Source organism: Cibotium barometz, chromosome 39 (assembly GCF_041138505.1).
Source record: "Cibotium barometz isolate CiBa-2024 chromosome 39, ASM4113850v1, whole genome shotgun sequence".
NCBI lineage: Eukaryota > Viridiplantae > Streptophyta > Polypodiopsida > Cyatheales > Cibotiaceae > Cibotium > Cibotium barometz.
The window spans coordinates 29,822,496-29,835,745 of NC_141084.1; the positions used below are offsets into that span (position 1 = coordinate 29,822,496).

General features: G+C 41.4%; 1 protein-coding gene across 2 annotated transcripts; it reads left to right on the top strand.

Annotated features, from left to right (window-relative positions):
• Nucleotides 1–409: 409 nt before the first annotated feature.
• On the top strand, nt 410–12,155 carry LOC147615973 (sugar transport protein MST4-like). Of its 2 annotated transcripts, XM_086778602.1 has the most exons (5): nt 410–767; nt 7,568–7,971; nt 8,197–8,817; nt 10,920–11,425; nt 11,728–12,155. In XM_086778602.1, exons 1-4 carry the CDS (start codon nt 617–619, stop codon nt 11,394–11,396), a joined length of 1,653 nt encoding a protein of 550 aa, XP_086634728.1. In that variant the 5' UTR covers nt 410–616; the 3' UTR covers nt 11,397–11,425; nt 11,728–12,155. The 2 variants fall into 2 exon arrangements, with proteins under 2 accessions (XP_086634728.1, XP_086634729.1); XM_086778603.1 differs by lacking the exon at nt 11,728–12,155 and having other exon boundaries at nt 412–767; nt 10,945–11,124.
• Nucleotides 12,156–13,250: the final 1,095 nt, after the last annotated feature.

Below are 13,250 nucleotides of genomic sequence, written 5' to 3' on the forward strand. Positions count from 1 at the left end.
AGTTGCCTCTACTACTAGTCTCTTCTCTAATTGACTTTGTTGACGTTCCTACTCACTTGGTTTTTCTTAGGTTAGTGTCCCCTAGTCTTTTATTTTTTTAAATAGCCATCTTCATATATTTGATTGCGTGTGGTTCTCGTGTGTGCCATGTGTGTGTGTGTGTGTGGTGAGTAGTATGGTGTGTGTCAATAGTAATGGAATAAGACCTCATGAAGAAAAAATAAAAAAATATCGGTTGTTCCAAAACCGAACCCGAAAAAACTTCTTTTATCAAGTGCTCTCTTTTGTTTTCTTGTTGTCATAATCAATCGATGACGTCCATGCCCATGGGCTACACATACTCGTAGAAATGCAGCCAGAACGCGCTAGCTAGCCCAGCTTTTTTTGCTTTCCACGCACATGGTAGAACTAGACAATATAACGCCCGGAATTACAATTGGATAAGGAAGTGAATATGCTTGAAAGACAATCCACGAATAATATCAGCAACATAATTGTACGAGTGACTTGACAACATAATTGTACGAGTCTGGTATTAAGCTTGGTGATCAGTTAGTGGTCTTAGCTTAGTGATCAGCAGTACTTTGCAGCTTGATAATTGCTTCTGCAAGGAAAAATGGCAATTATTTCACATAACTGTTGTTCGTTGTCGTCCGCCCTAGCCAATCGGACTCTGGGAAAACGTAAATTGCCTGTGTATATTGTCTTGTTATCCCTCATAGCAGCAACCGGAGGTCTCATGTTCGGCTACGACGTCGGCATTTCAGGTACTAAACGAATCATGTTACTATTTGTGCAGCCTTCGGAGTGGTTTTATGAATTATCAATAAATTATATAACTTATCGTATAACTAATTGCAACCTTTGGAGTGGATTAATGCAAGCTGCTAGCTAGCGGTCAAACTAGTGAACTCGGGGTTCAGTAGTAAACTACTAGCTGTAGTTATTTTTATGTGTCCAATTAATCTCGCCCTTAATTCCTATTTGCTAGAGCTAGCGGTCAAACTACTGAATAATCATGTTACTAATTGTGCAACCTTTATCTATATGTATTTATATATACATATATTGTATATAAGGTCTATGTAAGTGAAATATATATATATATATATATATATATAATTTATCTATTTTTATATATATACGCACTACTCATGTACCTGAAATACATTAGAGCTAATATATATCACCAACCTCTGTAAATATACATACATATTGCACTTCTTTTGTGTATTCGTATACATCAAATGCGATTAAAACCTCTACGTACCTTAGTAGTAATCCCCCTTGGGACGTGCTTTTGTAAAAGGGTCCTAACCTTTTACAAAAGCACGTCCCAAGGGGGATTACCCATTTGAAAACCTCAAGGGTAGGGATACCCATTTCAAAACCTACCCTCCTTCTATTATCAGTTACACGATTGTTCTCTTAGAACAATAAACATAATGTCTCAGGTAGCATCGACGCCCTCTGCTCAACGCCCTCTACTCGATGCCCTCAAGCTCTCTGAGGAGAAGCCCTCAAGCTGCTAAAGATCTCTGAGGAGACGCCCTCTTTATGCAAGCCGTCAAGCAGGTTTAGGGAGATTGGATCGAACGCTGAGCTCAAAGGTGTCTGGCTCAAAGGAGTTCTCCTTTTGTACGACCGTTGTGCAGCAATCAAGACGTGTGCGGCAAAGAACGAGGTTTCTGCAAACTGCGGTTTTCCCTTTCCTTTGCTGTGTCTGCTTTTATTGCATGTTTCTTTCATTTGGGTCTAGTTCGGGCTGGAAGTGGATAAGGAGTCCCATATGTCGTTGATCAAGGATCAGACGGGGCCGAGACCCACTCTGACTCTCAGAGACATGGAAGGCTCAGTAGCAGGGCTGGTCCAAGCCTTCTCATCTGGAGAATATTTAAGGAAACCAATAGGGTCGTGGCCCCCGCTCAGCTCCAAAGATAAAGGGCCATGGACGAATGTCACTGAAATGGATCTGAGACTCCAGCTAGAGGAAGCCCATCGCCAAATACATGTCCTCAATAGCCAGATAGGAGAAGCAAATGTTCACAAGGAAACTCAAATACTCCCTGAGGATATCATGGAGCAAGATACCAATCACCTCACCAACGTAGGCTCCACTACTGTAAAAGTTGATCTCCCTCTAGATCTACTTCGGGATGTGGAAGCGGACTACTCAGGAAGATGTCTTATTGGCCTACTATTCGGCCCTAGACCTCCGGTGGACCACCTTAAAAAATGGATGGAAGATACGTGGAGGCCATTGGACATAGAAATTGAAGCTGTCCAAATCCTACCTAAAGGGTACTACCTTTTCCTATTCAAAAATAGATCAATGGCTCTCAAAATTCTGGGAGCAGGCCAATGGATGTACAGGAATGCACCCTTTTGCTTTTTCAGGTGGACAAAAGAGTTCTCAGCAAGTGGGCCTAAGCTCTCCACTTGCCCGGTCTGGATTGAGCTCCCGGATCTGCCTTACCACATGTACCCATGGACTGACAAAATTGCAGGCTCCCTTGGAAGGGTTCTTGGTCACAGACCGAAGTCATTTATCAACCCATCCTGGCACCCTCAAGTGCTGGTTGAGATAGACCTAGACAAGCCCTTAAAGGAGTCCATCTCTATCAATTGTGGAGAATTCAGTATAGAGCAAAAAGTTCTTTATAAGCATCTCCCGAATGCATGCTTCCATTGTGGAATGAAAGGGCATGTCATCAAAGAATGTCCCTCAAAAGCTCCATCTAAGGGCAATGCTCCACAAAGAATTGTAGTTCAGAAGGGAAAACAGTCCAACCTCGGATTTGCCTTACAAAAGGACTCAGCTATGGAGGATGTGCAAGCTAACGCAGCCTCTACTTCAACTGGTAACCTGTCCACCTTTGAAAACCCTTCCGGTAGCGACTCCCAGATAGGGAAGGGTAAGAACGATGGATTTATTCCACCCCCTAAATGAATGACCTTCAAACAGAAGAAGAACAACTCATCAAATCCCAAAGCTAACTTCTATTCCCTTCTGGATAATCCTGATCTTTCAGACTCAGATGAGGAATTTATTGATTCAACTCCAGTTAATCAACTCAATCTGGACCGTTTGGCCTCTGAGATGGCTAAACTGGAAGATACCCAAAATCAAGAAGAGGATGACTCCATGCAAGAGAAAACGAAGGAGCAGCAACAAAGACAAACCTCTACCTCAGACAATGCCATGGACATATCCATAGATCTCAAAAGAAACCATGTACAAATGGAGGGGTCCCCCAAAGATGCAAATAAGAATAGAAGACAGAGGAAACAAAACCAAGCCCCCCCTCCATGAAGATATTGTCTTTGAATGTCAAAGGTCTTACAGACCCTAATAAAGGGAAAAAAGTTAAGGCATGGTTGAAACAACATGGTGATGTCGATGCCGTAGTGCTGACGGAGATTAAAGTCAGTGGAGATAATCTCATCCAAAGACTGAATGCAATAGATAAAAATCTCATATGGATTTATACCGCTCACCCTCAAGGCTCTGGGAGGGGTAGCTTGTGGGTTGCACCCTAGATGGGAGAACCAGATCAGGGATATCCAAGTCGACCCTCTTGACCAATGGGTGGCGTTTGAACTTGAGGATTTTGTTCTGATAGGCATGTATGCAAACTGCCCGCAGACTCAAAGAGCTCGTATCTGGAATTCAGTCATGCAGGAGTATGATGAACCTGTCATTCTGATAGGAGATCTGAATATGGTAGAACTAGAGGAAGATAGATTCAATAAACTGGGGAAGCTTATCTCAGGTGCGGAAAAACTTGCTTGGAACAAATGCAAGGAACAGCTCAACCTAGCTGACATAGGAATACCAGGACAATTTACTTGGCAAAACTATGGAACAGGTGATCTATTAAGGAAGGCTAGAATTGATAGATGCTATGTCAGTCAGGAAGTGTGCAAAATGTTTGTTACTGTGGAATGCAAAGCCATTTTTGACACTTGCCTGTCAGATCACTATCCCATTCTAGATGCTATGTCAGTCAGGAAGTGTGCAAAATGTTTGTTACTGTGGAATGCAAAGCCATTTTTGACACTTGCCTGTCAGATCACTATCCCATTCTAGCGTCTCTGGAGAAAGTTGATGAGAAAAAGTGCTGCAAGTGGTTCCATACGGACCCTTCCCTCTTTAAACTCCCCATGGTACAAGCAGAAGTGAAGAGAATATGGGATCATTTCTTTAGCCTAGGATTGACCCCCGCTAAGGCATGGTCTTTGGCAGTGAAGTCCACACAATCCTTGCTCATTTGTGCTAGGAAAGGAGTCAAAAAGATAAGAGAGAAGAAGAAAAAAGAGTGTCTAGAAGAGATTGAAAAACTTGACAACAGGGTCAACCTTGGTGATGTCTCTGCTCATCAGACTGCCCTGAGGGACACGAGAGCCCACCTCCATAAAATAGAAGACAAAGAACTAGAGGACAGTGCCTTGTTTTTCAGAGAGTGGTGGGCTGGTAAAGCTGACAGACCATCCAAAGAAATGTTTCAAATGCTAAAAGTGAAACATGCAGCAGAGACCATTCCCGTTTTGAAAGACAGTTCAGGCATCCAATTGCGCTCCAATGAGGAGAATAAAGCTTGGATAGCCCAACACTTCCAAAGTCTCTTTTCGGAATCTACGACAAATCAAGCGGAGCAAACTGCCTCAACTAAGCTCATAGAGCAGTGTAGAATTAAAACAATGCCAGAACAACAAGCTCAGTGGCTTGACCAACCAATCACAAAAGAAGAGATATCCAGGGCTATTGACATGCTTAAAGACAAAAAATCCCCTGGAAATGATGGTCTTCCAGCGGAATTTTTCAAAACCTTCAAAAACACTTTGATAGAGCCTCTGTCAGAAATTTGGAAAGAAGCCCTTCTCTTTGAAGCCCTCCCCCGAACCATCAATGCAGGCATCATTAAGCTGATACATAAGAAGTATGATAAGGATGTTATCACCAATTTGGAAAGAAGCCCTTCTCTTTGAAGCCCTCCCCCGAACCATCAATGCAGGCATCATTAAGCTGATACATAAGAAGTATGATAAGGATGTTATCACCAATTGGAGACCAATTACGCTCCTAAACTGTGCATATAAAATTTTTGCCAAAGTGTTGGCTCTAAGGCTGAAAGATCACATGAATGATTGGATTTGTAAGGAACAGAAAGGATTTATCAAGGGTAGATATATCCTAGACACTATCATTACGCTCTGGGAAGCTATGGAATTCACTGAAGAATCAGAACAAGATTACATCTTCTTCAAAATTGACTTTGACAAAGCTTATGACAGACTGAGCTGGGGATATATGATAGATGCATTGAAACACATGGGCTGTGGCTCAAGGTTCTGCAGTATGGTAAAGACACTGCTTGGTAATGCAACTGCTCGGGTATGCATCAATGGGGACCTCACTCAAGCTTTTCATCTGACGAGATCAATCAGACAAGGATGTCCTTTGGCCCCCCTCCTTTATGCCATAGCTGCGGATGGACTTAATTGGCTTGTCCAAGACAGAATCAACAAAGGAGAAATGAAAGGAATTCTGCTTGGCAATAGTAAGCAGGTTTGCACTGAAATGTTTGCGGATGACACCAGTGCATTTGTTGATAATGAGGAGAGCAGTATAGGGGCCTTCTGGGATTGTCTGCAAACCTATTGTAAGGCCTCAGGTTCAGTTATCAACCATAACAAGACTGGTATCAGAACTAGCATACAGCCCCCGCCTAACTGGCTACTTCTAGAGGGTTGCAAGGTCATCCAAGATGGGGAAATAGTTAGGATCTTAGGTATACCCATGGGGTTCAAAGTTTCCCTTAAGAAAAAATGGCAATGGATCATGCAAAAAATAGAGATCAAGTTAAAAAAATGGCAGAATAGGCAGCTTAACATGGCAGGGAGGAAGATGGTGCTGAACCATTTTATTATCCCCAGAATTATCTACTTCCTGAGCTGTTGGAGACCTCCTGAAGAAGATTTGAAAAGCTTCATCTCCTGTTTTGCAGGAACTTTCTCTGGGGAGGAGACCCGTGGGTGAAGAAAGTGGCCAAAGTAAAATGGGAATTCTGTTGCCTTCCCACTGAGCTTGGAGGGCTGGGTATCTTGGACATTGAAAATATGGCTGACAGAATGGCAGCCAAATGGATTCTGAGAGGCTTAATGTCCCCGGATGAGAATTGGGCTTGGCTTCTTAATAGGAAAAACCATCTGTTTGCTCTTAAAGGTCATTACAGATGGAAACAGCTCCCTTTTCTAACCATTTTGGGAAGCAAGTATCAGATAACCCCTAAAGGATCAGAGCTATTGATCTCTCTATGGAAGGCTTGGTTTAAAGTAAAAGCCCAGCTGATGCCATCCCCAGACTACAAGGACACGCTGGGCATCCACCCCATCGATTCCATCTGGTGGCCTGCTCTTGACTTGCCTCAAGTTGATACTCAAGATGTGGAAGAGGCACTGAAGCTTCATTTAGGTGGCATTAAGACATGGAGTAACCTTTGGGACTGGGATAAGAAAACCTGGCTATCAAGGGCTGATCTCATTGCTAAGTACAACCTCTCAGATTCTCAACTGGACATTATTGGCAAAAGGCTGATGCTATGGCATCGAGAAGACTGGTGGCTAATGACAATTGAAGACCCCCCTAAGCTGAAGGCTTTCCAGTGGATTAACCAAACAAGCATCTGGCCTATTCCTCCCAGGTGGAATACCCCTCCAATCCATTGTATTCTAAATCAAAGATGGAATATCCTCAAAGATAGGAGCCAGTGGTATTTCCTCTTCAAATCACTTTGGGGCATACATGTGGAACCTAAGAAAGCTTGTCTTGCTTGGCTTATCATGTATAGGGCCATTTGGACACAGAAAAAAGCTAGATAGTCTTTGGCAAGGGAAATGGATCATGTGCCAGATGCCTCAAAGAAGAAGATGATGTTCACATTTTTCTACTGTGCCCTAACATAGAACCAATGGTAAAGAATCTCAATGAGTATGTGGCCAGTTGGGGGAAAACTTGCTTATCCTGGAAGCATCTGCTCATTGGGGAAACCATAGGCTGCTCTACTGAACTATGGACAGTTTTAAGAACAGAGATCCTCTGGTTCTTCTGGATTGAAAGACTAGCGGCCCTACACAACGGTGATACCCGCAATACCTGCTCCCTCAAAAGTCTCCTTATTATTGCAGGGGAGAGGTTCTACTTGAGGAAGATCACTGACATTGAGGCCAAAATTTCAAAACTGGTAGGCCCTATTGGAAGCACTCCAAAGAATGTCTCAGATAAGGTCAAGATTCTTCAGCTTCAAGAGAAGAGAGAATATCTTGTAAACGTGGATCTAAGCTATGTGCTGAAGCTCCAATACCTGTAGATTCTAGGATAGAGACCCAGAGGATCATTGCTCTTTGCTGATTGCCTAGGATAGTGAGAAATCTCGGCCTGAAATTGGCTTTGTGATGCCAGCTTTTGTAACTTGTCTCGTTTTTCTTCAATATTAAAAATGCCTTTATTGAAAAAAAAAAGGGTCCTAACCTCTAACAATTCTCCCTAATTTGTGCTTTGCTGCAGGTGGAGTTACTGTGATGGACGGCTTTCTTTGCCAGTTTTTTCCAAGTGTCTTAGAGCAGAAGATTAAGAATGGATTAACCGATACCAATACAGATTGCAAAAATATTAATACAACAAACACGAATCACGGCAGCGGTGCAAGTCTCTATTGCTTGTATGGCAGCCAGAAGATCCAGTTCTTCACGTCTTCTTTATACCTTGCAGCAATGGTGGCCACCTTCTTTGCCGGTATTGTGAGTAGACGCCATGGGCGCAAGGTGACCATGCTCATGGCGGGCATCTTCTATGATATTGGTGTGGTCCTCAACAGTATCTCAGGCAGCCTCCATGGTACCCGACCCAGCCTTGCCATGCTAATCTGTGGCCGCATAATGCTGGGATTTGGAGTAGGTTTTGGTAATCAGGCAAGGATTAATTTATCCTCCAATCACTTCTTTAATTCGATTTTGAACGGTTGAAATTAAGGTTTTTATTCCTCAAAATTATTTGATGAGGGAAGGTAACTAGTAAAGAGAGTTGAATAACCATACAAACAATTGTGAGGGTTTTAAAGGTGAAGAACAGAACTGACATTATGATTTCCACAATGGGGGCCGGTGTGTGTGTGTGTGTGTGTGTGTGTTATGCAGGCTGTCCCTTTGTTTTTATCAGAGATAGCCCCAGCAGACGCAAGAGGGACGTTGAACAATCTGTTCCAGTTGAATGTGACAATTGGGATTCTAGTGGCAAGCATTGTGAATTTGAAGGCAGAAAGGATCCATCCATGGGGGTGGCGTCTTTCATTAGGGCTTGCCGCGGTGCCTGCAGTGCTATTCACTGTGGGAAGCTTGCTCATAGAGGAAACCCCAAATAGCTTATCACAAAGGGGGCTCCATGGCAAAGCTGAGCTTGTGCTGCATAGGCTCAGAGGGGATGGGTATGATGCGCGGGGAGCCCTGCAAGAATTGGTGGGGGCATCATATAATGGCCGCGTAGAAAATCTTCGTTCCAGATCCAATAGACCACCATTAATCATATCCATTGCAGTGCAATTCTTCCAACAGTTCACGGGCATAAATGCAGTGATCCTGTACTTCCCTGTGTTATTCAAGGAGGCCTTGGGTGTCCAGAGTACACATGCATCCCTCTACTCTGCAGTGCTTATTGGAACTGTTAACGTGCTCTCTACGCTTGTGTCCATGATCCTCGTTGACCGAGTGGGGCGTAAGGCCCTTCTTCTTGAAGCTTCTGTGCAGATGTTCGTTGCTCAGGTATTTATTTCCATCATCTCATCTCATTGCGAACGTAAGATTAGATTAGCTCTAATTTTGTCACTAGTGCTAATCCTTTATGTATATTCCATGTATTTGTATTCTAAGGAAAACTAATTACTGCTAGCCCGTGCATTTTTTATTGTGAAGTATTTTCATAACTAATTGGAGTCATGGCTAACCAAAAACTGTAATTTTTAGCTTCTAATTGAGTGGGCTCCACTTGTGCCAAATTTCCCCCTCCCCCCCCCCCCCCCCCCCCCCCCCAAAAAAAAGACACACACAAGACCCATTTGAGAAATGCACGGTTAACTTGGGCAAAGACTTCTCTATATCTCTATATTATCTTAAGGAAGAGTTTCACAAAGCTGCCACGTAGCAAGAATTTGGAGGTTTGGGAAGGGGAGGAGGAGATTTGAGGAGGTTTGGGTAGAATTTGATTTTGGAAGCCTCAAAAGACGTGCGAAGCACGGGTTCCAGTCATTATTATGACGCTATTAAAATAGGGTGGGAAGCTTTAGAGAGAAAAAAAACAAGTATTCATTACAAGGGCTAAGGGTAGCTTGCTGGGCCCAAACAAGTAAGTAACTCCCTATTATCATGCCAAGAACGGCTACATGGTAAGCCTTGGTAAATTGGCGAACTTAGGTCTCTAATTGGCAAACATTTACGTGTCCCCCCCCTTCTCTCTCAATGTTGGCCTTGGTAAGTTGTGAACTTTTGGCTTGGTAAGTTGGTAAAAGGGTTTCGTAAGTTCATAAAAGGGCTTCTCTCTGTGTCACTCTCTCTCTCTTGCTACTATAGGTGGCATGTCCCTGGTATGTTGATTACCTTTTTGTGTGTAAAGGGCTCCAAAACCATACTCACACACCCTCCTTCCCAGTCACCCAAGCCCCCTCCTTGCCTTATCTATCTCCTTCTCTCTCGAGAATCTTTAAAGAAGCTCTGACGTGTCTAGACCAACCTTCACTAATGGGAGGATGAAAGGTGAGATGTTGTCTGTGAATTGGTAAATTCCACATAGTTGGTTGGCTTTGTCTTTAGATGATGTAACAGAAACAATGACCAAAGTATGGTGTAATCGTGTGGGTGTCTCTACTTACGTAAATATATATATATTTGTTTGTTTGTTTGTTTATTCTTGAAAAAATAACCCTTAGCATGTCTCTTGTTTCGCTATACAAAAGATTCTAGCTTAGTAATGATTTCAAACTTGAGTTAGGTAGCTTCATGCTCATATCATCATAGTTCAGGGTCAACTGAATCTTCATGTCCACTGTTGAATTTGGGCTCCTTTCCTTTTATAGAATATACATCACTTTGAGTCGCTTATCACCATCACTTGTTTTGGGCATTTTTAAGGGTTTTAGAAAATATTCACCCAATTTTGGATATTTAGGGTTTTTTTGAAAATATTTTCCCCATTTTGTATAATTTTAGATTTATATAGGAGGAATAATCGCAAGGTGTAGCTTTCATGCTGGATTCTTTTCTGATTTGAAAGTTTTGGACATTGTATTGTCTCTTCAACATTAAGGTCTCATGGCTTTCTCCATCTCATTAGTTCTAGCTCTTCCTTCCAAAAAAATGGATTTTTCATCAGCCAACCAATTTCATATGTACAAAAATAGGCTATCCCTCAAACAAGTCATGACACCAAAACTCACACTATTAAACAATTTCTCGTTTTTCCTCGACTGAACTACAATGCTTAAAAGTCCCATCACCAAATCCCATTTTTAGCGGTTTCCATATGGCTTTGTATAGAATTAGCTAGACAAGAAGAAGAAAATGTGCTGAATAAGTTGGGATCAGAAATGTATGAATCTATACTTCCACTGGCTCCTATCCCAAAGTCCATCTAGCATCGTTGAATTTGATGTCGATTAAACGTATTCCTTATTCTTGCCCAACAATGGACTTAAATGAGGTGACTTCCATTCAAAGGTTGATTAAATGAAGCACCAACTTTTATGTAAGCTCTAACGATAGTGTTGACATAACCAATCATAGCGGAATATTATGTGGAAGGGTCTTAATTAATACATATCAAAGTTTCCATTTATTATTAGAAATAAGTAGTGCAGTGATGATAATTGCAGGTCTTGGTTGGCATCATGTTGATAGGAACAACAGGAGAACACATACTTCCAAAGTGGCGGACAATAGTGGTGCTGTTGCTGGTGTGTGTGTACGTGTGCGCGTTTGCATGGTCGTGGGGGCCATTGGGGTGGCTGATATCGACAGAAATATTCCCACTGGTATCCCGCTCGAAGGGGCAGAGCATTGCCGTCTTCTTCAACATGCTCTTCACTTTCCTCATCGCCCACACCACCCTCACCATGCTGTGCCACATGAAGTTCGGCATCTTCTTCTTCTTTGCAGGGTGGACGCTGGTCATGGGCGCCCTAACCTACCTCTTCCTTCCCGAGACCATGAACATGGAGATTGAAGTCATGGGTACCATCTGGTCCTACCACTGGTTCTGGAAACGCTTTGTTACCCCTCCTAGTGCACACATCCAGATGAACAACATGAGCTCCAATGACCCTGTGGTGGCCATTCACCACAGTACATGAAACTTGACAATATCATCATCTTCACTCAGGTGTGCCGAACTCTAATAAAATTTTCACTCATGTCAAAATGTCCATTTTTGAGTTTTTTATGTGGCCTTGGGATTCACTTAAAAATATGTAAGTCTAATATGTGCAATCATTAAGAGGGTTTTTTTAAACCAAGATTTTGAGAAAATTTTATAGAAATCTACTTACATAAGGGAGTTTTAAATGGAATTTTGCAAAAAAACCATAAGTTTATAAAGAAAAAGGGATTATTTTATTAAGTCAAAATTCACAGTATATATGTATATATATATATTAATACCCTTTGAATGCACGTTGTATGTAGGTATTTCCAAAAGTACACCTCCTGAGAATGTGACCAAATCAAGGAGCCATGAGTATTTTTCTTGTAAAACAAATGGGCTCTTTGTGTATCCTACCATGTTGTTCCATCTCATTGCAACAAACGTAGACCATGGGGAATGCTTTATTCATCATTCTCATGCACTCTCTGAATTTTTTGAAGTTGTTACATCTTATTTCACCCATAGATGTGCAGTAGGCTGCAACAAAAATAAGGTCAAGAGAATGGGGGATAAAATATCTCCCACTTTTTTTTGTAATAAACATTGAAATTATTTGTATATATAAGCTTAAAAAAAGACAGACATTGACTAGAGTCCAAAAAGGGCATAATTATCATTGATCACCTTATGGAATAGGATACACATATAAGCCCACAAAAGTTACAAATAGTATATACATATAAGCCCAAAACAGATGTTACAAAATAAAACCGAGAGACCAATGTGGCATTAAGAATAGCCTATGTCCAATTACAATGCCCTAATTAGAAAGCAAACTAATCTTGATTGTGTTCATCCACCATAGTGTCATCATCCTCCCCATATATCTTCACCACCTTCATCTTCATCGTACATTACATACAATGAAAAAAATCATAATTAGTGCTACATAACTTTCATACAATAAATTAAAACCATTCAATGAAAAACAATTAAAAAATACATAATTAGTGCTACATGACATATGAAAATATGTAATTACTACTACATCTCTTTTAAGTAAATTAAAACCATGAGGATCAACTAGTCTCACCTCATAGTTGCCTTCACCTTGTTGACTGTACTCCTCTGTTACAACTCCTTGTTGTTTTAGCTATTTCCAAGTTCCATCTTCCTTATGGTGCTTATGATATCTATTCTCTTGTTCAGTTACACTGATTTCCTACAAATGATTATCAATATGCATAACACAACAAGACAAAGCACCTATAGATGCACACACAGACGTGTTTACTCAACTAAAAAAAAACTTATGAGCGTGTCTATTTCCACGTCTATTAGTGTGTCTACAGACCCGCGTCTAAAGGCGCATTTAAAAGGTAGCAAATAGACGCGCCTATATATGTGCATATAGATGCACATATAGACGCGCAAATAGACGATCGGGGAGAAATTTAAAAAACAGACAGACGCATGTATAGACGCGTTTATACACGCAAAGTAGATGCAGATTAGACACGTTTATAGATGCTCAAATAGACGCTCAAATAGACGCATTTTGAACAGAAAAACGCGTCGCACTACAGAAGATTTTTTAATTTTTGTGTGCTTTAACAGAATGCTGTGTATGTTGTGTATGCTATGTAGTTACAGGAATCCCATTTCCACATTGTTGTGTATGCTATGTAGTTACAAGAATCCCATTTCCACATTGTGTAATTCAATTCTTACAGCCAATCGCATTTTAATTAGCACTCTTGCAAGCACGTCTATAGCCGACATTAATTACAATTCCAAATAAAACATTATAACTCCGAAACGTTTAGTTACAAGGCATTAACTG